Below are 24,487 nucleotides of genomic sequence, written 5' to 3' on the forward strand. Positions count from 1 at the left end.
AAACGTTTACAGGATCCAGCAGTGGGATCTCTTCAGAAATCTGCCATGATAGCCATGGCTTCCATGACTAGCTTGCCATATACACTATATTAACAAAAGTATTGGAACGCCTTCCTTTATGCGCACATGAACTTTAATGCATCCCAGTCTTAGTCCGAGGGTTCAATATTGAGCTGGCCCACCCTTTGCAGCTATAACAGCTTCAACTCTTCTGGAAAGGCTGGCCACAAGATTTAGGAGTGTGTCTATGGGAATGTTTGACCATTCTTCCAGAAGCGCAATTGTGAGGTCAGGCACTGATGTTGGAGAGAAGGCCTGGCTCGCAGTCTTTGCTCTAATTCATCCCAAAGGTGTTTTATCGGGTTGAGGTCAGGACTCTGTGCAGGACAGTCAAGTTCCTCCACCCCAAACTTGCTCATCTATGTCTTTATGGACCTTGCTTTGTGCACTGGTGTGCAGTCATATTGGAATAGGAAGGGCCAACACCAAACTGTTCCCACAAAGTTGGGACCATGAAATTGTCCAAAATGTCTTGGTATGCTGACGCCTTAAGATTTCCCTTCACTGGAACTAAGGGGCCAAGCCCAATCGCTGAAATACAACCCCACACCATAACCCCTCCTCCACCAAATGATTTGGACTAGTGCACAAAGCAAGGTCCATAAAGACATGGATGAGTAAGTTTGGGGTAGATAAACTTGACTGGCCTGCACAGAGTGCTGACCTCAACCCGATAGAACACCTTTGGGATGAATTAAAGTGCAGATTGCGAGTTAGGCCTTCTCTCCAAATGCGTTCACACTCCTAAACCTTGTAGACAGCCTTCCCAAAAGAGTTGAAGCGGTTATAGCTGCAAAGGGTGGGCCAACTCAATATTGCACCCTACGACTAAGAGTGGGATGCCAATAAAGTTCATGTGAGTGCAAATGCAGGTGTCCCAATACTTTTGGTAATATAGTGTATCTTCATGATAGCTCAGCAGAGGGCTTATAAAAAGTGCCATACACCACCCCTCTGGGGTAGTATGCAGGCACTGTTCTGTCAAGAATGCTCCACCCAGCTCATCGGTTTTCAGGTCATTGTTATAGTTAGTGTGGTCCAAGCCCATTTGGAGCCTACCAGGGAGTAAAGATTATCTATGGACCCTAGTCCTCGACCCACAAAGCAATGCCTAATGCCAGAGTGACCTACCAGCAGACCGGAGAGCATATCTAACCAAATAGCAACTTTAAGAAAATCAGTATTTGCACAGTTGCTTCAGAAGACAACAACCATGCCAAAATAAATAAATAAATAAATAAAATCTCACTTTTATGTTGATCTAGCGGGACCTAGTATGTAGACAGGATAACCTAGAAATTGGATTCCCCAGCTTCTCCAACAGCAGTATGCACAAAGCTTGAGATGGAATTCTAGGCAACTTGCGTAATATCCTAGAATTTACGGAATTGGGAGTGTGAGCTTTGGTGAGTTAATTGCTAGTCTAAAGGGGCCGATTCACCTACTCTTAAATATGGTTTTGATTCGCTTGGAAGAGCTATTTAGGCCATATGCATCTGTATAAAGGGAAAGATGACTGTGCCCACAAGGGGAATAATTGCATCTCTTGGGATACACTGGAACAGAGATTTTGTAAACTGATTAGTTCCTTTTTGGAAGTATCATCTGTAAACACTTGCAGAGAAAAAGGTATATATATATGCGGGTAAAATAAGTATTGAACATGTCACTATTTTTCTACGTAAATATATATTTCTAAAGGTGCTATTGACATGACATTTCTACTACGTCGGTAACAACCCATGCAATCCATACATACAAAGAAACCAAAACAAATACGTTCAGCAATTAAGTTATGTGTAATAAAATGGAATGACACAGGGAAAAGGTATTGAACCCATCAAGAAAGGGAGGTGCAAAAAGGCATGGGAAGCCAAGACACCAGCTGAAATATATCAGTAATTAGAAAGCAATCCTGACTCTTGTCAATGCAAATTAATATCAGCTGGTTCAGTCTTAATTGATGGCCTATAAAAAGGTGTCTCATTACCAAAGTCTCACACAAAAAACATCCCATGATGGGCAAAAGTAAAGAGCTCTCTCACGATCTTCGCAACCTTATTGCTGCAAAACATATGGATGGCATTGGTTACAGAAGGATTTCTAAACTTCTGAATGTTCCAGTGAGCACTGTTGGGGCCATAATCCGGAAGAAGTGGAAAGAACATAATTTCACCATAAACCAGCCACAACCAGGTGCTCTTCGCAAGATTTCTAACAGAGGTGTGAAAAGAACTATCAGAAGGGTTGTCCAAAAGCCAATGACCACTTGTGGAGAGCTTCAGGTACAACTGTTTCAAAGAAAACAATAACTAATGCACTCAACCGCCATGGCCTGTATGCACGCTCACCAAGCAAGACACAATTGCTGAAGAAAAAGCATGCATCAAAATAGAAAATCTATGGAAAGAACTAAAGATCAGAGTTCATAGAAGAGGCCCACAGAACCTTCATGATTTGAAGAAAATGTGGAAGAATGGATCAAAATCACACCTGAGCATGCGACTACTTTCTCCATACAGGAGGTGTCTTGACCAACAAAGAATTTTGTATGAAGTATTAAATAAATTTCAGTTAGAATGTTCGATACTTTTTCTCTGTGTCATTCCATTGTATTACACATAACTTCATTGATGAACTTATTTGTTTTGGTTTCTTTGTATGTATGGATTGCATGGGTTGTTACCGACATGTGGTAAAAATTTCATGTCAATAGCACCTTTGAAAATATATTTACTTAAAAAAATGGTGACGTGTTCAATACTTATTTTACCTGCTGTGTATATATATATATATATATATATATACACATACATACACACACACACTCTGTGGATGCAACATTGAAATAACCTATAAATATTTCATTATGCATCCAGCAATAGCAGCTGTGTTTGCTTTCACTTTGTCGACCCATCCTGAAAGTAGGTTGTTTAAGCCCCCGGGCTACCAGAGAGGTTGCAGAGGCACGATGCAGCCACGTGACGCTCTGGGTGGGAAGGGGTTAAACAACGTGAGCATCTGCTCCTAGTGCAGTATATGGAGGGCTGTCTAGTGTCTGAGCCTGGGACCACATGTTCGGCTGTCCTCCCATCCTGCCATCTCCCCCAATTATCTATTAACATCCAGGGCTGTGCACATGCTCTCAGGGGCTCTTTAACAGGCTTCTAGGAAAAAGCAGGGCAAGTACACAGCAGGGCTCTGGGAACACAGTAATGCAGAGTATGGGGAAGCAATCGCCTCTCTGTCTGCCTAATGGCAGTTTACTCACTGGCTTAGTGTTGTACCAGCCTTGTTAAAAATGTAACCCTTTCATAATTCTCTACAAGGCTCAAAGGACTTGGCTAAATGCTATTTTATGTAAACTAGCCACAATGCTCAAACCTTGTAAATAAAAAGTTCCAATTTTCATCTCTGCATGTGACCATTGCTCCTTAGCATACCTTAGCTGAACAGGCCTGAATAAGGAAATTGTTCAGCTCCCAAAATGTAATGGAAGCTTTCCCTGCTCTGTTCCTGCATGATTTACAATATGCTGTCAATTAACAGGACTGTAGAAAAAAACTAGCATACAGTATGTAGGGGCTCGTTTACAATTGCAGTAGCCCTCAGAAGAGCAATTTGTGAAAAGACAGGTGGTGAGGAGGCGTTATGTCACCTCCTTACTGCCTGTTTTAACCCCTAAAAACCCACACAATCATGTTGCTGCTTGAGGGGAGGGCAGTTAAGGTGTAGTCCAAGTTTCTTGAATAAGTCACATTTAGTGGGTAATACTGCCTGCCGAATGTGACAGGGAGGATTGTTACTACTCCCCTGGCATGAGTATGCTCCTGTATGGCCACCAATCCCCCCCCCAGCCACAAGTGTAAACTTGGCCTAAGGGTGTCTCTCCCAAAGGTTGCATACAAAACAACTCTCACTGTATGGAAATCAGGTGTGAGGAATAATTAGCTGTATATAGAGATCTGATTAAATCCTTGTTTTCGAACAATATCCTAATTTTGAACTGGACTGGGATCCTTTTCATTAGAAAAGTAGTCTGATATCCAAGGCTTGCCATGCACAGGCAATCTTTTATCCAAAAGAAAGAAGACAGGATGATCCTACAATATTGTAATACATTAGCTTGTGGTGCAATGTGATGTCACAAATGCTTAAAGTGGTTCAAAGGTTGAAAGTTTTATTTACCTTAATGCGTTCTCTGTATTAATGGTAAAAGCCTTAGTACAGACCTCATCCCTTCTCGTCAGGGTCACCTTGTACTTACCTGAGCCCGATCTCATTTCAGTGATGTACACGAGAGCAGAGCCTCTCCCCGCTCTCTTCCTCCTCATAGAGACAGTCTTTGTGGAGTCATTGGCTCCCACTGCTGTCAATCACAGTCAGTGAGGGGGAGGCAGGGGTGGGGCCAAGCTGTGCTCTGTGGGTCTTTGGACACACAAAGTCAGCTCAGGAACAAGCCCTCACGAATGCCACCATAGCAAGTGGCTTGCTATGGTGGGCATTTGGCGGGGGGGAGAAACCAGGAGCTCTGGCTGGGGAACTGTGAAGAGGAGGATCGGGGGCCGCTCTGCGAAAAACCATTGCACAGAGCAGGTAAGTATAACATGTTTGCTATTAAAAAAAAGGGGTTTAAAATCACTTTAAGTGCCTCCTACAGATGCCCCCTTTTTAGATTAACGACATGTTGTTGGCACGAGTCGCTATTGTACAGATACAGCGCCTACTTTGTTGCTGACCAGGAATATACGGATTGTGTCAACGGGCTTTGGGCTTGTGTTGGTAGGCATGCAGCTTGCTTTCTAATGCATTTTGATTGCATGGAGGATCATCTTGAGATGATTCTAACACAAATCAGTGTTCATTGGCAAGGGCCTTTGACCTGCAGTAAACCTCCTCTGGATCTGCATTTACCCTCCTTGAATATGTTTTCCTAGCTAAATTATAACTAAAGGCAAAACTTTTATTTGGATAGACTGGTGAGGGGTAAAACAACGACTGTCGGGTTTTTATTACTGTGTCACCATAAAGAACTTTCTTTATCTCTAATTGTCCTAATCACCATTGTCACCAGGAATGAAGTGAGGGTAAATCCAAATTTTTGATTGCCACCAGAACAGGAATGGAGAGGAAATCTTCCAATGGGGACATTTGTTTCAGTGACAAATGTCTAAGAGGGGATTTTCCTTATATTGGGAAGAGTCATGTTAAGTCTACAGAACAATATATACGATCTATAAAGGAGCCTCATGCTTGGTTTTTACATGAGTAAATGACTGCTGCACCAAAAAGATCCTGAATACCGGACCCGAAATCTAACGACATAAAGAAAAAAGTGCACTGTCTCTTTAAATCTTAAACATCAACAAAACATACAATAAGGTGAACAATCAATAAATTTTAACAAACAATGAATGATTACAATATCTTCAGAAATCATTAAAATTAATGCGTAGGTGAAAAAGTCCAAATCCACATATGATCATCCAGTGCTTCAAAGTGCTTAGTGCTCAAATGTAAACAAAATCATGCTCTGGTGTTCAGAGTACTTGTTCAAATGACCAAGCCTCTTACCCGATGGGAATGATCTCATTAGTAATAGATCCTAAGCATTTTTTATCCAAAGGAGGGTCGATGCTCTCATCATCAGACTTGTTATTTTTGTGACCTTGTCAGCAGGATACAGCAAAGGTATCCCCACAGTAAAAGTATACAGCTGAGACCACGAGCCACCAAACTCACTCCAACACAGGCATCAGTTAAAAACAAAAAGTGAATAGTGCAGTAACTATGAACAATGTTGTATTAGGATGGTTATTGCACTTACATGCAGAAGGAAAAAACAAGCAGTTACAACAATCCAGTCTGCATGACCGCGGGCCCTGCTAGCGTGCTTGTGTGTGGTGACATCACAGATCTAGCTCCGCCCGATGCGTTTCTCCATAATTGGAGTCCACTGGGATAGGAGACTTTCTAATGAGATCATGCCTGACCGGTAACAGGCTTGGCCTTTTTTTTTTTTTTTTTTTAACAAACAGATGTGCTTTATTGAGAAAATTACCTTTCACAGCATATATAAAGAAACAGGTTAGTATCATTAACAAGCTGAATAGAAATGATACATCAAAACCACAATATAGAGAGCCGACAAGCATTACTTAGCATTCTGCAGACAAATAAGCTTGCACAAGTCAAATAAACCTTGCATGTTTTGGTATCGTCAAGGGGAACGCTGACCCTATTGAGGACCTAGATAAACCACTAACGACACCTTATAGCGCTCTCCTTTGTACCGATATACCTAGAATGAAAAAGCTTTGGGAATACTGGAAGGAGCACGTTCCCTCCCTAGACAAAGAGGAATGGGAATGGCCTAGAACAGGGTCCCAAGCTTGTAATAAACTAATCCAGGTTAAGTTTCTTCATCGGATCTATTATACACCTGTAAAGCTGCAGAGAATGTTGCCTGAACAAGATCCTACTTGTCCTCTCTGCCAACTCCAACCGGGCTCATATATACATATGTTCTGGGAATGCCCTTCCATAATGACATACCGCCACAACTTGACCTAATCCCTACTCCCACTTTGACCTTATTGGGCACCCCTGATGACGACCAATGCTCCCATCACTCTAAGCTTCTCATAGCCTATCTCCTCTATTATGCCAAAAAGGAAATCTTATTGAAATGGTTGTCCTCAGACCAACCCACAATGTCCGCTTGGGAGTCCATGGTAAACGCAGCCCTGACATTATATAACATGACCTACTCAAATAGGGGCTGCCATTGGAAATTTGAAAAAGTATGGTCCCCTTGGACACTGGCCTGACTCCCACTGGTGGGGGTTAGGTTCTGGTGTCTGGCTTGGCCTTTTGAACCTGCACTTTGAACACTGGAGCACAATTTTGTTTACATTTGAGCACTGAGCACTTGGAAGCACTGAATGATCATATGAGGGATTTGGACTTTTTTACATACTCATGAATTTTTAATGATTTCTGATATTATAGTAATTCATTGTTTGATATAATGTATTGTTTACTTTATTATATGTTTTGTTGAAAGTTAGGATTTAAAGAGACAGCACACTTTTTTCTTTATAAAGTCTACAGAACGAGAAATCATTCAAATGAGACCAAGATGGCAAAAAAGATACAAATTTTAATCCTTGCTACCCTAGCCTATCATACAGAGAAATGTTAAGTCAAAACTTAAGTATCTTTTTTAGGTAAACACTTCAAAATTGTAAACTAGAATTGAGCATGCATGCATACGTGCATATCTATGTTACCTTTTGCATTGTTCATATTTAATATTATACAGTGCATCTGGAAAGTATTCACAGCACTTCACTTTTTCCACATTTTGTTATGTTACAGCCTTATTCAAAAATGGATTCAATTCATTATTTTCCTCAAAATTCTACAAACAATACCCTATGATGACAATGTGAAAAAAGTTTGTTTGAAAAATTATTAAAAATAAAAAACGAAAAAAATCCCATGTACAGAAGTATTCACAGCCTTTGCCATGACACTCAAAATTGAGCTCAGGTGCATCCTGTTTCCTCTGATCATCCTTGAGATGTTTCTACAACTTAATTGGAGTCCACCTGTGGTAATTTTAGTTGCTTGGACATGATTTGGAAAAGCACACACCTGTCTATGTAAGGTACCATAGTTAACAGCGCATGTCAGAGCACAAACCACAAAAGGTGTTGAGAGACCGAGCCATGGATGAAGCACCATGAAGCCTAAGGCCAGAAGATAAGTCCTGTGAAGCTTTTGAGAAGATTTACTATGCAGACAACAAGTAGCTTTTTCTTCAGATCAGAAACAGGATTTAGCATGGGAGCAGGAGTCTTAAAGGGACCATCACCGAGGGATAACCTGGATACTTTGGAAAAAGCCAAGATTGATATAATAACACTCCAGCACTGCAACCATAAGGCTTACATTATTGCCTTTTAAGGAGATAGTTCTGGGAGCATAGCAGTTACACGAGGAGGTGAAAGCACACAGTTTCAACTGTATATATACATGAAAACAGCACTTTACTGGGAAAATATGATTATAATATCTGCAAATAAAAAACAGACACACAAAAGAAAAAGAACTTTAGTCCTTATTCAAATGAGCCAAATCAGTACCCTGCAAACACTACCTTTCCTTCTAAATCCCTTCTGAAAACAGAAGGGCAATTCCTGTGCCTTGAGCTTCATAGTTGTACACCCGCAGCGCAAAAACACCTAAGTCACTGCTGCTTCTGACTGCTAGTCTCTGGAAATTTGGAGTAAGATTTGAAGATGTCACTGCTGTTTTGCTTGCTGGAGAGTAATCTGCCCTGCATGCGTCTGCTTCATTCATTCATTCTGTGGCTCTGTGCGTTCTGCGCCTCTACTGCTGATTCTTGTATATCCCCCCACCAATCATCGGGGGGGGGCAGCTCTGACATAAGATATTAAACCCTTCTCCTTTACCAAGATGGCTGCCTTCATGCAGAGACAGTACAGAACAAGGCATGATAATCGAGTAAGGTGAACAGTAATGCCCCGTACACACGGTCGGATTTTCCAACGGAAAATTTGCGATAGGACCTTGTTGTTGGAAATTCTGACCATGTGTAGGCTCCATCACACATTTTCCATCGGATTTTCCGACACACAAAGTTGGAGAGCAGGATATAAAATTTTCCGACAACAAAATCCGTTGTCGGAAATTCCGATCGTGTGTACACAAATCCGACGGACAAAGTGCCAGGTATGCTCAGAATAAATAAAGAGATGAAAGCTATTGGCCGCTGCCCCGTTTATAGTCCCGACGTTTGTGTTTTACGTCACCGCGTTCAGAACGATCGGATTTTCCGACAACTTTGTGTGACCGTGTGTATGCAAGACAAGTTTGAGCCAACATCCGTCAGAAAAAATCCTAGGATTTTGTTGTCGGAATGTCCGAACAAAGTCCGACCGTGTGTACGGGGCATAACAGTTGGGCCCTGCTTAGCAAAGGCCTAGCACCATCCTGGGAGTTTTCAGGTCAGGCTTCAATAAGTACATAAATGATCCACACCTATAGCAAGGGTATTATTCAATGCTGCACAGCTTGTTTTTATCTACAGACACCCCTTATCTGAATACCACGTTTTTTTGATAAAAATGAACTAACCTTTGAAGGTTAACCTCTTCAAACTAAAATAGCCACACCATGATGGGCTACACAGAAAAGTTGCATAACAACCCAATCATTTTCTACAAAAACAAACACTTTCACAAACATATTTCTAAACCACTTTATTTTGTATACTGTAACTTATTTTGTTTTTACAACTTTATTATGGGGAAAATTTTAGGTTAGATTTAAAGTGTAGGAACCTCATACCTGCAGCCTCCAAGTTCTGATGTTATGCCTGAACAAAAACTGGTCTGATAGGCAAAACTCTGACACTTTCTGGTAAAGTTTAAACTTTAGTGTTCTGAGCCACTCGTATTGGCCAGTCATCATGATGACTATAGCTGAAGCGGGTTTTTTATGTTAAATGGCAGATTTGCTTTACATATTAAAGTGGAAAAAACAAACTTGGTCCCGATATTTTCAGCATATCACAGCGGCTCGAAAAGTTTTTTGTTTTTGTTTTTTTTTAAATTCTATAAAACCAGTGTACATGATTTGAAACATCTAAAGCCATCAGACTGGTAAAATAACCTATATTACATTTTTTTTTTAGTACAGGTCTTACAGGAAAAATAGCCTAACAGCAAAAAGAAAACTGTGATTGGTGCACTACGTTCTAGAGACAGAGCTAAATGTTAGCACACACTCTGGCACAACTGACAGCCCCTGCCAAGAAAAGCACTCTCTCCGAGACAGAAGGGTTATCTAGGTCAGGCCTAAAACGTTTTTGTACAGGAGAGCAAGTAAAGAAAAAGCACTTTTAGCCTCTCTTTCTATAATATAAGGCTCAAATCCCAGACAAATAAACTAGATTCTTATCCCATCAAACACAATACAGCATCTTAGTATGTCAGACACATGATGGTGTAAAGAGATGAGCACAAAGACTTGACGTGCCACAGAAATACAGTTTTGTTTAACGTCGGACAACAACCGCCGAAGTCACGCAGCCTTTAAAAGTGGCAAAAAATAAATGAATGCAGAAAAAAAATATATAAATTGTAATCTTCTCAGGCAAGAGAGTGATTTCTATTGCGTCAATTAAAAACACTTCAATAAATATTTGCTGATAAATGCAGTATAAACATAATATAATTCCTACCAATTTAATGGCTCACCCTTCTGGACTTTTCATATTTTTACAACAGTAGGTCCCTACCTCACAGGAGGCATGCGCAAAGCTGATAGGCAGTCCAAAGGCCAACTGAAGGAGTGCACACAGCAGGCTGACAATGCTTATTGCAAGGCAGTGGCTTAACGTTGTCAGGAAACAAGAAGTGCCCCTACTGGCAGGATCCCCAGATAAAAATCTTTACAACAAATTAAAAAAAAAAATTTGCCTAAGAAAACTACCTGATGTCAAATATACTATAACTATAGATTTATGGTTAAAGGATAATGCACTTTTAGACAAAGTGTACTTATCCCTATTGCCCCTTTGCCCTGACCAGAACACCCCACCCCCAAAGATGCATACTTACCTCAGCTTTAATGCTCAGGTGCAACCAAGATGTAAACAAACTCAAGGCTGTGGCTGTCAGATCTATGCAAATATCTACAGTATGTGGAAGCTGCAGTGCCTACGTCAAGGCTCCTCTGTATAATGTAGTCCTAACTCTATATTTTTGAAAGTCTCCATGTTGGTGCATACATAGAAGTGGCAACCACCCCCGTTTATAATTGACACTATTTATAAATTCACTTTAAAAACAGAGCTTTTTGTTACGCACATTTGCAAATATATGTGGAAGCAGGCAAGCTGGTAAGTGTGCTGGAAAACTTTTGTCTGTCTGTGATGTGCATTTCCATCCATGTGCACCTTACTGCAAAGTCTAGTTATAAATTGAGGTGGTTGCCAACTTTTTGTATACAGTAGCTTGTTCACTGGATTTAGAGTGGAGGCACATTGGACACCTTCAGCCGCCATTGTGCTCTTGCTGGTTGTTCAAAAAGTGTCCCTATGCCTTTAAGAAGGAGTGGGTTCCCTCAAGGCAAACTGGCTCCTAATTTATCCACTTCTATATATGCTCCAACTTGGAGACTCTCAAAAATTTAGAGTTAGGACCACAGTATACAGAGGATCTTTGGCACTGTGGCTTCCACATATATTTGCAATTGTGTGCAACTAAAAACCTGTTATTACTTGAATTGATAGAGAGGGTCAATTTGTTTTTTTTTCAGGCTAGCTGGTAAGTGTGCTGGGAAATGTAGTCTGTTTGTGATGTGCATTGCCCTTCCATGTGCACCTTATTGCAACAGCTAGTTATAACTTAGGGTGGTTGCCATCTTTTTGTATAGCTTATTCACTTATCTAAATTAAGGAGGCCCAAGCTTTCCATTGAAGGCCAATAAAACAGCAGACCAAGTAGAGTTCTGGTGGCCCTTCTAGCTGCTCAAGGTTCTACCACACCCAGAATAACCACCCCCAGGTCCCGGTGGACTACAATACTCCTCAAATCAGAGACACATTTTAAAATACGAGACCAATATGGCACAATTGCACTACAGGTCCAATCAAGCTTCATGTGTTTTTGTTTTGGCCAAAGGAAAGCAGTATCGTGAGAGACATCATTTAGTTGTACATGTATCTGCTTCTTGGTTTTCTGTGTGGTGTTGTGGGGCCTTGTGCTAATGAAGATCTTGAGCCATGTCCGATCTTTCTTTCAAGGCCCTCTGCCACAGTTCTTGTAATGGGCATCACTCGGGTCGCAGAGGTTCTTGTGGGCCCTCACCTGGTGGGTGAAAGTCTCCATGTCAAGCATGGTCACAGCATGGCTTGAGGTTGCTAGGAGAGCATTTGTTAGGTGCAAAAATATAAAAAATATTACGTCACACGTGTACATTCTTGCATGACCAGCAGCAGCATAATGCCCAGGTATGAACTATTGGATATATTGAGAAGCTTCATGTTGAGCTTTGGGAAATGTACAACAAACTGCTCAGGTGTGAATGGGGTCTTAAAGTGCACTAATCTATTAACATACACACTTGGAGCTATACATACAGAATAAATGAATACTTATATGGGCTAGCTGTGTCAATAAACAGCTATATATAGTATGTATATGTACTCCTACCATACAGCACGGTAGTATCTTGTTCAGCACTAAAAGGAAACCCTCTTACACTCTCAGAGACAATTCAGCACTTGCAAATATGACACAGGATAAAAGAGGCCAAGTGCTTTCCTGTCCATCATCCATATTTCAAAGGAGCCAGTACTTCAGCCTGGGTTGTCTGAACAATGGATGACAGGCATGCATTGCCCAGGAAAACAGAAGCGTGTCATAGCTCACCTGGATGAGATGTGCTGGCAGTGTAATGAAACACACGGACAGAGATGACCGCAGGAGACCTCGGAGAGCATACAGAAATCTGGTTAGGCTGTGGACATTGTGTGGGCGTTCGTCACTGCAGATGTCATCACCCCAAAGCACTGATCCCAGAGACTGGATTCCAATCCGCAGAATGTTCTTTTCTCCTCTCTGCTGGTAGAAAATTAAACATCACATTTAGGTAGTAATACACAAGCACATATAACATTAGAAGCTGTACAAACCAGAACTAAATTGATCTGTGTATTTTGCCAAGCCATTTAAAGTGGTTATAAAGGCACAAGGTTTTTTTACGTTCATGTATTTTTTGCATTAAGGTAAAAAACCTTCTGTATGCAGCAGCCCCCCCCCAAATATGTACCTGAGCCCCATCTTGTTCCAGCGATGTCCACGAGAGCCTTGCCTCTCCAGGGACTCACACTCCTGATTGGATTTTGGCAGCAGCCATTGGCTCCTGCTGTTGTCAACCATAGCCAGTGAGCCAATCAGGAGACAGAGAGGGCGGGGCTGAGCCACGGATCCGTGTGTGAATGGATACATAGAGCCGCAGCTCTGGAGCGCGCCTGCTTGAGTGCCCCGACATCAAGCTGCTTGCTGTGGGGGCATCTGGCAGGAGGGAGGAGCCAGGAGTGCCAGCGTGGGACCCAAGAAGAGGAGGATCTGGGCTGCTCTGTGCAAAACCATTGCATAGAGTAGGTAAGAAGGCTTTAATATTGCTTTAAATCTTGATTTTGAAGTATCTTGCTGAACCAAAATGGCTCTTGTTTCTGTTTGGTGCTAACAAACTCCAATACATGAGTAATTCAATATCTGTATGTAGATTTGTAGACCTGGCAAACATACAGAAATGGCGTTAAAGCACCTGCACCTACAGAAAATAAAAAACTTGAAAATAAGACCTGACCATAAAGACTTAATATTTACATGTCCTGATGCCCTGCACCCTTATCCAGATCCTTAATTGAGCATGCAGCCTTGCAGGCCAAGAAATGAAAGGGGAAGGGGAGAAGTGATGCAAGTGCTCCCCCAACCCCCTTTCTGAACCATAGCACTAAGGGTCTGGTATGAAATTTGTGGAGGACCGCAAGCCATATTTTTTGTGGGGTTTCCCTTAAAAACCATCCATGAGGTCTTTTTCTTTGATTTGCTATTGTGAATGGCAAGCCACTTGGGTTGGCTTTATAAATGGCAAGGCTCCACTCCTCTGGTTAATTTTTTCTTTCATTCACTACTGTGAATGGCAAGCCATTTGTTCAGCTTTATATTTCCTGTTTTTCTTTTGTTTTTTGTTTGTTTTATTCTTAAAGCAGCCTTATGATTGTAGTAAGGCCACACCACTTTATGCTTTATAAATAGAGCCTTTGGAGCCTTTAGGGATTTTCTATCTGGATCAACAAATTGCCGCCACTCATTCTTTTTAAAGTCCCCCAGCACCTTCTCTCTAGCTCCCTAAAGGAAGCTAACCTACAGTGCTTTGAAAAAAGTATTCATGCCCCCTAAATTTTCCACATTTTGTCATGTTACAACCAATAACGTAAATGTATTTTATTGTGATTTTATGTACCATTCAATTGTAGCTCTGGCTGTATATTTAGGGTCGTTGTCCTGCTGGAAGGTGAATCTCGGCCCCAGTCTCAAGTCTTTTGCAGACTCTAACATGTTTTCTTCTAAGATTTCCCTGTATTTGGCTCCAGAAAAATATCTATCAGAAATGTCTAGACTGTCCAAATGTCAAAGATGCCACATCCCAATACTGAATCAAGAAAAGCAAGGTTGAGAGGGGACTTTAAAGGCACCGATGTGAACACATGTTATTATCAAATATAGAAAAGTTTATTTATACATACAATTAAAACCAATATAGAAATAAAAAATTATACAAATGAAAGCTGCATGTTACATGTGATGAACAAGAAATTACAAAAATTCCATTCCGCAAAAAAGCATGACAGCCCAAAGGGACCCCTACACTTTTCAACTCGCTGAGTCTTCTTCAGGGGGTTCTTTATTTAGGAGTACAATGAATGGACTCTACAGGATAAATGTCAATCAATGACATACAATCAAAAATTGCTGCATACATATACAAGTAACATGTCATCTATCTAAGTATAACTCACAATATGTGGATTAAAAGATAAGGATATTCAGACACCAGAACACTTACAAAAAGGCCAGGAGCCAGGAGACAATTCAAGGGAACGTGTCCTAGTGTATAATAAGACCTGGCGAGTATCTCATCCCATGCATGACCAAAAAGCCCCCACTACCAAGGAATTGGTCTGCATGGGGTTCTAGTAATAATCATGAATCATGATCATGGTACAAAACAAACATTCTGGCTATACTGTTAAAAGCTATCAGAGACATGCAAGATATTGGACCATGTGCATCAGAATGAATGAGAGAGCCGAACATAAAAAAGGACTGATACTAAAGTAGAAAAACCATGAGGTTTTGAGCCCTGAGTTGTTATCGTAGTGGGTCAAAAAAAGTACATGGGTTAGCAGCAAGGATGTAGTTTTATATCCAAGAATTAGGAAGGCAATTGCTGCCTGTATGTAAAAAACAAAAATAGAGACTGTAAGTAGCCAAATAGGGACACAAATAAAAAAAAAAAAAGGAAGAAAAATAGTAATCCAATAAGCTAGCTTACCCCAATGTACTAATGAATTGATGTACTGCAATGGTCCGCTACGTACTGGAAGGTCTGCATATACTGCTGGAGAGACAGAAGCTCCCCTTCATATAGTCACTGAATGGGTGGAGTTCAAAAAACGTAAGCCCAAATATTCGTGAGGAAACAAAGAAGCCAATAAAAAAGGACCCTGCATAATGACACGGCAAAAACAGTGAGTCTTGCCGCGAGCCACGCGTGGCGTGCGTTCCAGCCACTGAACTTTGCCCCACCTCGCACTGCGGGACCCGGTGTCACTTCCGGTCAACGCAAATGTCATGTCTGTCATGTCATGTCAAACTGCAAATGGGACTTCTTATGGCTTTCTTCTTGCCACTCTTCCATAAAGGCCAAATTTGTGGAGTTCATGACTAATAGTTGCCCTGTGGACAAATTCCCCCACCTGAGCTGTGGATCTCTGCAGCTCCTCCAGAGTTACTATTGGCCTCTTGGCTGCTTCTCTGAATAATGTTCCCCTTGCCCAGTCTGTCAGTTTAGGTTGACGGCCATGTCTTGGTAGGTTTGCAGTTGCGCCATGCTCTTTCCATGTTCAGATGATGGATTGAACAGTGCTCTGTGAGGTGTTCAAAGCTCGGGATATTTTTTTTATAATCTAACCCTGCTTTACACTTCTCCACAACATTATCCCTGACCTGTCTGGTGTGTTCCTTGGCCTTCATGATGCTGTTTGTTCACAAAGTTTTTCTAACAAACCTCTGAGGGCTTCACAGAACAGCTGTATTTCTACTGAGATTACATTACACACAGATGGACTCTACTAATTAGGTGTCTACTGAAGGCAATTGGTTCCACCAGATTTTAATCAGGGGTATCAGAGTAAAGGGGCTAAATACAAATGCACACCACACTTTTCAGAAATTTATTTGTAAAAAAATTTGAAAACCATTTATCATTTTCCTTCTACTTCACAATTATGTGCCACTTTGTGTTGGTCTATCACATAAAATCCCAATAAAATACATTTATGTTTTTGGTTGTAACATGACAAGACATAGAAAATTTCAATGGATATGAATACTTTTTCAAGGCACTGTAGAACAAACCTCGCCCACAGCATATTTACCTCTTTGGGGCAGTGGCAGATAAAATCTTCTACGGAGTCGGCTGTGCCTTTACAGTAATTCAGTAATGTACATAAATAGAGCCATGCTCTTACAGCATGTCCCAAATGGAGAGGTACATTTTTAATGGGTAGTGGGGGTTTCTAGGTTAGATTAGCCTAGAGACTAGGAATGGAAGGTCAGGGGGAATTTATAGAGCAATAGTAGTTGCCCTGTAGGCATACAACCACAACTGAAGATCAGTATTCCACCCAGTTAGGTATTGAATCTAAATTGGGTGTCTGTGGTTTAGAGACAAGGCTTAAAGAAGACAACACTGAAATATAAACCAATATGATTAAGCATCTCGCTATCTTTCCCAGATTATCCTTAAAAGTTGCAGATTGCACTTATAGCTCTTACTATTTGGCTGCAAATTTTAGAGCAGAAAGGGTTGATTTACTAAAGCCGGTGAGTGCAAAATCTGGTGCAATTGTGCATAGAAACCAGTTTCTGGGTTTCATTGCCAAAGCCTAAGAGCCGGTTCACACGGGGGCGATTTGTCAGGCGACCTAGCCGCCTGACAAGTCGCCTCCCGTTCTGTACAAAGTCGTTTTGCAAGTCGCCGTGGCAGTCGTGTGCAGGTCGCCTCAGTGAGGCAACCTGCAAGTCGTACCGCTTCTAGTGTGAACCGGCTCTAAATGAATGAGCGAAAGTTAGAAGCTGATTGGCTACCATACACAGCTGCACCAGCTTTTGTACTCTCCAGTTTTAGTAGATTAACCTCACTGGACTCCCTCAGCAGCTTAGCTTCCTTGCAGTGAATCAACACCCTTGCAACCTACAAATCTAATGTAAACATAGAGCAGAGGAAGCAGAGCTGCTGAAAAAACCAAATGAATGAAAAAAACAGATGAATTATTCCACAGTGCCTGCGGTGACAAAGGTCATTAAAGGCCTGTTTACCCAATTATTGCTAGTTAAGGTCTATAGCCTAGCCACAGTTCTACTTTAAAGCCTACTTTAGCCCCAGCATAGGAATTGCTGAATATAAATGTTATTCAGAACACTGGATATAGCACTGCTTGTATCTTACTAACAGTTTGTCTAATCTCCCATTAAATCAACCATTTCCTTTTCCAATGTTTACAGAAATCATTGCTAAGTTCTAACTATCCAGCTTATAAACAATTCACCAACACTTAATTAGTGAATAAAGACTCTACTTCTGTCTCTAAAACCAATTACTCCCCCATGGGGTGCTGCCATCCTGTTTCTCAGATAGAATAGAGAAAGTAAAGCCAGGCAATCAGTTGAAATCTAGGTGTCGAAAACATGTGTCACTGACTGCATGGCAATAGGCATAAATCTGGCCAGGGGGTGTGACTAATGATGGGTACAGATGATGGGTACAGAAGCATAGTGTTTAGTATAAGTCCTGCCCTAGGGGGCTTTACATTATCACAGTGGCTGGACTTAAATTTGGTCAAAATATTTCACTTACAGTAACAGAACAGACCGGATCACAATCTACTAGAAAATGTAATGTCTGTCCATTGGATTTAATCCAATGTTTAATCCATTGGATTAAACAAAAAAAAATTAAAAAAAAAAAAATGAAATACATAATACACACCTAGAAACCAAAATAAACAATGAGTTTACATATGCTTTACTTATTCTCTTCACTTCCATTTTTAGTAGTTTTGGGTTCATTTCTATAGATGGTTTCATATGAAGCATTCTAACCAAAGAGAGAAATATATATACTTTGATATCTTTGCACGTGTTACTATTTTATCTGCTTATTTTTCTTTGGTCTTACTACTGTTTTTCTTTACATTTTCTTTATTTTTTAATGTACTGAAATACACTAGTGTAGCATTACACACATTGACAACAGGGTATGTCTGTAAGTCTGTACCAATACATGATACAGCATTAATGTATGCCAATCAGTGTCACCTCCTATCCTTTTCTCCAATTCACTATTTTACCCTCAGTGTCAGTCAGGGTTAGAATCAAAAGGTCAGGAGGTTAAAGCTAAGAATTTGGGAGTTAGGTTAAAGTGGAAATCTCTCAAAATTTTTTCACTGCCCTAAGTCGTTCCAAAGAAAGTTGAAAACAAGGTATTGGATTAATGTTTTCCAAAGGTGCATTAAATGATCATTCAGCACCATATCTCTAGCAGCTCATCACAAATTGGGGACAGCCTATAGGAACAGAAGTCAAAATCCAAGTATGAGCAGCACCAAATCAAATGTCTAATGCTGCATACACACGAGCGGACTTTTCGACCGAACTGGTCCGACGGACTTTCGGCGGACTTCCAACAGACTTTCCAAACGATTGGACTTGCCTACACACGATCACATCAAAGTCCGACGGATTCGTACGTGATGACGTACGACCGGACTAAAATAAGGAAGTTGATAGCCAGTAGCCAATAGCTGCCCTAGCGTTGGTTTTTGTCCGTCGGACTAGTATACAGACGAGCGGATTTTTCAATAGGAACTGGGTCCGGCGGAGTTCCGACGTAAAGATTTGAAACATGTTTCAAATCTAAATTCTGTCAGATTTTCAACCGAAAAAGTCCGCTGCAGGTCCAATGAAGCCCACACACGGTCGAATTGTCTGCCGGACTCGTTCCGTCGGACCAGTCCGGTCGAAAAGTCCGCTCGTGTGTACGCGGCATCAGAGTCTAAATTCTTTTTAATGAAGAAACTGTTTCACAGCAAAAACATACATACCAGGCAATGCATTATGGGGACTAACGTCTCCTTCTTCAGGGCTCTCAAATGATAGGATTCTGGAGATGGTATAGCAACCAAAGATAATTTGTTTGTGGTGTGCAAGTCATGGAACACCTTGTGTCATAAAGCTGATTTTTATGTCACAATCGTTTGAGGTGTTTTATTACTCCCTCAAAGTTCCATCATTTTAAACAAGAGCCCTGAAGAAGCGTAACTTTGTCTGACCTCCGAAACACATTGGTTGCTTTGTACATTTTTTGCTGTTAACCAGTTTTTATCATTAAAATAAGTTATACTCTTGGACATTTGCTTTGGTGCTCTTAGTAGACTGTCCATACTAGATAGTTCCAAGACAGGACTAGATACAGACACGTGCAGTATCAACTGGAGATTTCCTGTAAAGCATCAGACCATTAGGATTTTATGTTGGGTAGAGGTTTGCAGGTAACTCACCGGCTTCTTAATTTATTTTAATTTAGGGTAGAGTAAGGAATGAGTAAAGAACCCTGTCATGTGTTTTTGGTATCTTTGTCCTATTAGGAATAATTTCATTTACTGTAATTGCCCTGTACACACTGCAGGGAGTGTGAGGAAATCTCCCCAAGTAATGATAAATCCTACCTTTGATAACCGTCACTGGAACAGACTAGCAATTAGGTCAGATCTAATTTTGCAGCAGCTATACACTGTAGTTGATATCAGCATAGTCTTTCGACAAAGTGTATGAAGACTATGCTGACCTCCTATAAAACGGAGTTTGGTCATCACCCCATTCTAGCACGTGGTAAGTTTATTTTAAGGATTCCTAGCTGTTTAAAGTGGACCTAAATTTGAAATTCAGCTCCACTTTAAGGTGTGGATTCATCTTTTCAAAAATAAAGAAAAGGAGAACCAACACCCTACAACCTCCCCTTGTCCCTGCTGTACTTACCTCGGTAGGTCATGGGCTGTCAGCGCCCATGGCCATCCAGGGATTGGTAATTCCCACTCTTCTCCCTCTTCTTTCTGTAGGGTTTTCAGGACAGATTGGAGAAATTCTGAATTTGTCAACACCAGCACAGAGAACTGCTCTGATATGTCCCAGAAACCCTGCAGAAAGAAGGGGGAGAGAGGGATTTTAAATCCCTGGAATGCTGCACTAGCTGTGTGGGCACTGGCAGCTAATTACCCACAGAGGTAAGTGAAGCGGGGACCAGGCTGTAAGGAGTTAGTTCTCCTTTTCATTTTTTTCTGAAAAGGTGAATTAACCCTTTAAGAAACATGACTGAGATGTATTACTGAACTGTACTATTAAAAATACTGCCCACATCAAATTAGGTTGTGCTGGCATCTTTTCTACTGCATGATAGAAACTTAATGCTGGAATCAGATTGACGTTCATAAACAACCTCAGTAATTTTATGTTACATTAGTTTAATTATTAAATCCGCAGAGCCCTATTAAACCTTAAAAAACACGTATTTCAACATTCTGAGTCTCTACTGTGAAATGGAATGTAAAAGCTGAACATTATACAGACAAGATGACCTTGTAATTAGGAAAAAAAGGTGAAAAGTTTGACTTTATAAAAAAAAGCAATCACCCTTAGCTGACAGGTGTGTGACTACTGGTGTCTGCTATGTGGTATGACGGACAGAAGCTGATCACTATCACACGTCTTGCTAGGGCTGTGCTATCACATAGCCAAGAAATGTGTTATAAAGGCCCTGCAGTGATAGGGTCCCGATCCAGCCTCCCAATCAGCCGCCACTGACAATTTCAGCTAATCCATCGCCCCAAGCAAGAGCATAATAAGGACTCACAAGTTGCACACATAGTAAGGAACACCGCATACTTTTTCAGGGTTAAAAGGTTGGTGTGAATGAATAAGCAGCATGCAGTAATGCTAAGTCACCATTCCCGTCTTCAGCTATCCTGTTGGGGGTTGCGTGCTTGTCTATTTTTATGTGTATGATAAACACTGAAAACCTGCTTTTTCTAAAAGACGCCTTTGCTTGCAGCCATTTTATTGTGCCAAAATAAAAGTACAGTAAGAGGAAATACTCACAAAAATTCAATGAGATCGACAGATTAGCAGTTTCTGATCTAGGACATGCAATCCCATGTAAATACTCAGTTTATTTACATTTTTAAACAAATCTAAACCCATAAAAAAAAATCTATCCTGGAGCTTACTAGTCCATAGATGTGGTTGGTTGCATTATTTTTAATTTTTTAGGCTTTTTTTCCTTTTATTTTCAACTGGTGATCCTATAGATACCACTTCCTGTCCCTTGGTGGCTATTAGAGCTGCACGATTAATCGTTAACAATCAAGATCGCAATATTTTCCCCCTCGCGATCTTGAGAAAGCATTTTCCGGATTCTTTCTATGCAGAGAATTCTCTGCTGAAGCCGACAGCTGTCAAAAAAAGCGTGCAGTCTGCCAAGTATCACAATATTCCTCAGCCGCTGAGCTAACTATAAACATTTTAACCTTTTGTCATTTAGATCAAAGGAATGAACTTCGATGTGTAAATGAGGGGAAGTTTAACCACTTAATGGCTAAACCTTTTTCTGAGACTTGTTGGTGTCAAGCTATAAATGAGGGTGGTGGCAAGTTTTTTGTGATCACATTGGTGTGTGTATTGGTCCAGCAACGCACCAGCACCTTTGCAGCCATTGTGCTACCTGCATGGTGTTTGGTGTTCTCCTGTACCATTAAGAAGGGGTGGGCTCCCCTTCAGTCCACCTGCCCTCATTTATCCATCAGAACCTATGTGCCTCCACTATGGGGACACTCATATTTTAGTGTTAGGACCACAGATATCAGGGTGCCGTGATGAGGCTCTGTGGCTTACGCATGCGTTTGCAAATGCGTGCGGACTAAACCCCTGTTTTTAACGCATACTGTTAGACAGGTTAATTGGTTGTCCGCGAGCTGGTGGTAAGTAGGCTTGGATTTTTTCCTGGGCATTCCCCCGGCTTTGTTGGTATAAACTTGTTGGTTTCAAGTTAAAATCAATTACTTAGAAACCCTAAACATTATATATATTTTTTTAGCAGAGACCCTAGAGAATAAAATGGTGGGTGTTGCAATATTTGATGTCACACTGTATTAGCGCAGCAGTCTTTCACATGCAATTTTTGTGGAAAAAAATACACTTTAATGAATTAAAAAAAAAAACTAAACAATAAACTTAGCCCAATTTTTTTGTATAGTATGAAAGATGATGTTACGCTGCGAGAATCGTGCTCTTTATTCTAAGCAAAATAATTGTGATTCTCAATTTGGCCAGAATCATGCAGCTCTAGTGGCTCACTTATTCAGCTGTTCTATGGAGGAAGCCATAGCTGGACATCACACGTTTTCCTCTCTTCATCTACATTACATGGGGGATTAGAAGTTTAAAGAAATTAGATGAAGATATTTGTGTTTTCAGTTCAGCTCACAGGAAGTGACAATTTTGCAACACTGGCAGGATCATGTATTTTTGTTAAAAATGTTTTTAGAAGAAAAAACAATATTATATATATATCTTTTCCAATATGCATTATACTTGCACAATAGCGCTTTGATACCTCTGTAAGTCATTATTCATATTGCTTTTGCTCATAGAGGTAAGCCTACAAATACTTCATACAGATATGTATTTATGTCACATACCACATGTTGACTAGAAAGTTGGTTAAAAGTGACAAAGAGAAAGTAACTTTATTAAAAACATTCTTCTCCTCAGTTTTTAAAGAAAACAGGGAGGAGTATAACAAACGAGACTTTATGGTTAGTAACACAAAATGGAATATACATTTCTGGCTAACAGAAGCCAGTGTTCAAAAAAGACTAAAAACGCAATGTGAAAAAAAACACCAGGACCAGAAGGCTTACACCTGTGAGTCCTCAATGAATATAGCATGTTATAGCCAATACATTATTCACAATCTTTAAAGATAGCTTAGATACTGGAATGGTACCAGCTGATTGTCGAAAAGATAAGGTGGTACCAATACTCCAAAAAAAGGGGTAAGATACATACCTGGAAACTAAAGACTAGTCAGCCTACCATTAATAGTATGTAAACTATTAGAGGGAAGAGGGGATGATAAGGGAATATATCCAAAAATGTTCTGATGAAAAGAGTATCATTAGTAGTAACCAGCATGGATTTATGAAGGATCATTCTAGCCAGACCAACCTGTTAACATTCTATGAAGAAGTAAGCTGAAATCTGGATAAATGAATGCTTGTGGATGTGGTGTATCTGGATTTTCGCCACGGCGTTTGATACAGTTCCCTATAAATGCTTAATTTACAAATTAAAGCTAAACTCCAACTTTCTTTTCACTAGAACTGAATGGAATTATCAATCCCAGCATAGATCATATCTCTGTACCATGTTGCTCAGTTGCCTGCAGATCCCCTAATATTATAGATTTAGTTGTGGCTTTGTACCATGTGACACTCTGTGAAGACTGCTATAGACTGACTAGATTGACATTTGTCTTCAGCCCCCTTTACTCCGATACCCCTATCTAAAATCTAGTTGAACCAATTTCCTTCAGAAGTCACCTAATTAGTAAATAGAGTTCACATGTGTGTAATTTCATCTTAGTATAACTACAGCTGTTCTGTGAAGTCCTCAGAGGTTTGTTAAGGAACCATCATGAACAAACAACATCATGAAGGCCAGGGAACACACCAGACAAGTCAAGGATAAAGTTGTGGAGAAATTTAAAGCAGGGTTAGGTTATAAAAAAAATCCCAAGCTTTGAACATCTCACGGAGCACTGTTCGAGCCATCATCTGAAAATGGAAAGAGGATGGAACAACTGCAAAGCTATCTAGACATGGCCTTCCACTTAAACTGACAGGCTGGGCAAGGAGAGCAATAATCAGAGAAGCAGCCAAGAGGCCCATCGTAACTCTGGAGGAGCTGCAGAGATCCACAGCTCAGGTAGGGGAATCTGTCCACAGGACAACTATTAGTCGTGCACTCCATAAATCTGGCCTTTATGAAAGAGTGGCAGGAAGAGAGCCATTTTTGAAAGAAAGCCATAAGAAGTCCTGTTTGCAGTTTGCGAGAAGCCATGTGGGGGACTTAGCAAACTTGTGGAGGAAGGTGCTCTGGTCAGATGAGACTAAACTGAACTTCTTTGGCCTAAAAGCAAAACGCTATGTGTGATGGAAAACGAACACTGCACATCACCCTGAACACACCATCCCCACCGTGAAACATGGTGGTGGCAGCATCCTGTTGTGGGGATGCTTTTCTTCAGCAGGGGCAGGGAAGCTGGTCAGAGTTGATGGGGAGATGGATGGAGCCAAATACAGGGCAATCTTAGAAGAAAACCTGTTAGAGTCTGCAAAAGGGGGGCGGAGGCTCACCTTCCAGCAGGACAACGACCCTAAACATACAGCCAGAGCTACAAGGGAATGGTTTAGATCAAATCA

The 24,487-nt window shown here is 40.8% G+C and overlaps 1 protein-coding gene across 2 annotated transcripts in view; it reads right to left on the reverse strand.

Moving 5' to 3' along the window:
- The window catches only part of ELP4 (elongator acetyltransferase complex subunit 4), a 480,195-nt gene that overhangs the window by 230,115 nt on the left and 225,593 nt on the right, over nt 1–24,487 (reverse strand). The window contains exon 7 of one of the 2 annotated variants that reach the window (XM_073604507.1): nt 12,528–12,719. In XM_073604507.1, the coding sequence (XP_073460608.1) occupies nt 12,528–12,719 (192 nt within the window). The remainder of the gene's footprint in view (nt 1–12,527; nt 12,720–24,487) is intronic. The other variant, XM_073604508.1, reaches the window with a different exon arrangement.

This window comes from Aquarana catesbeiana, linkage group LG11 (genome assembly GCF_042186555.1).
Source record: "Aquarana catesbeiana isolate 2022-GZ linkage group LG11, ASM4218655v1, whole genome shotgun sequence".
NCBI lineage: Eukaryota > Metazoa > Chordata > Amphibia > Anura > Ranidae > Aquarana > Aquarana catesbeiana.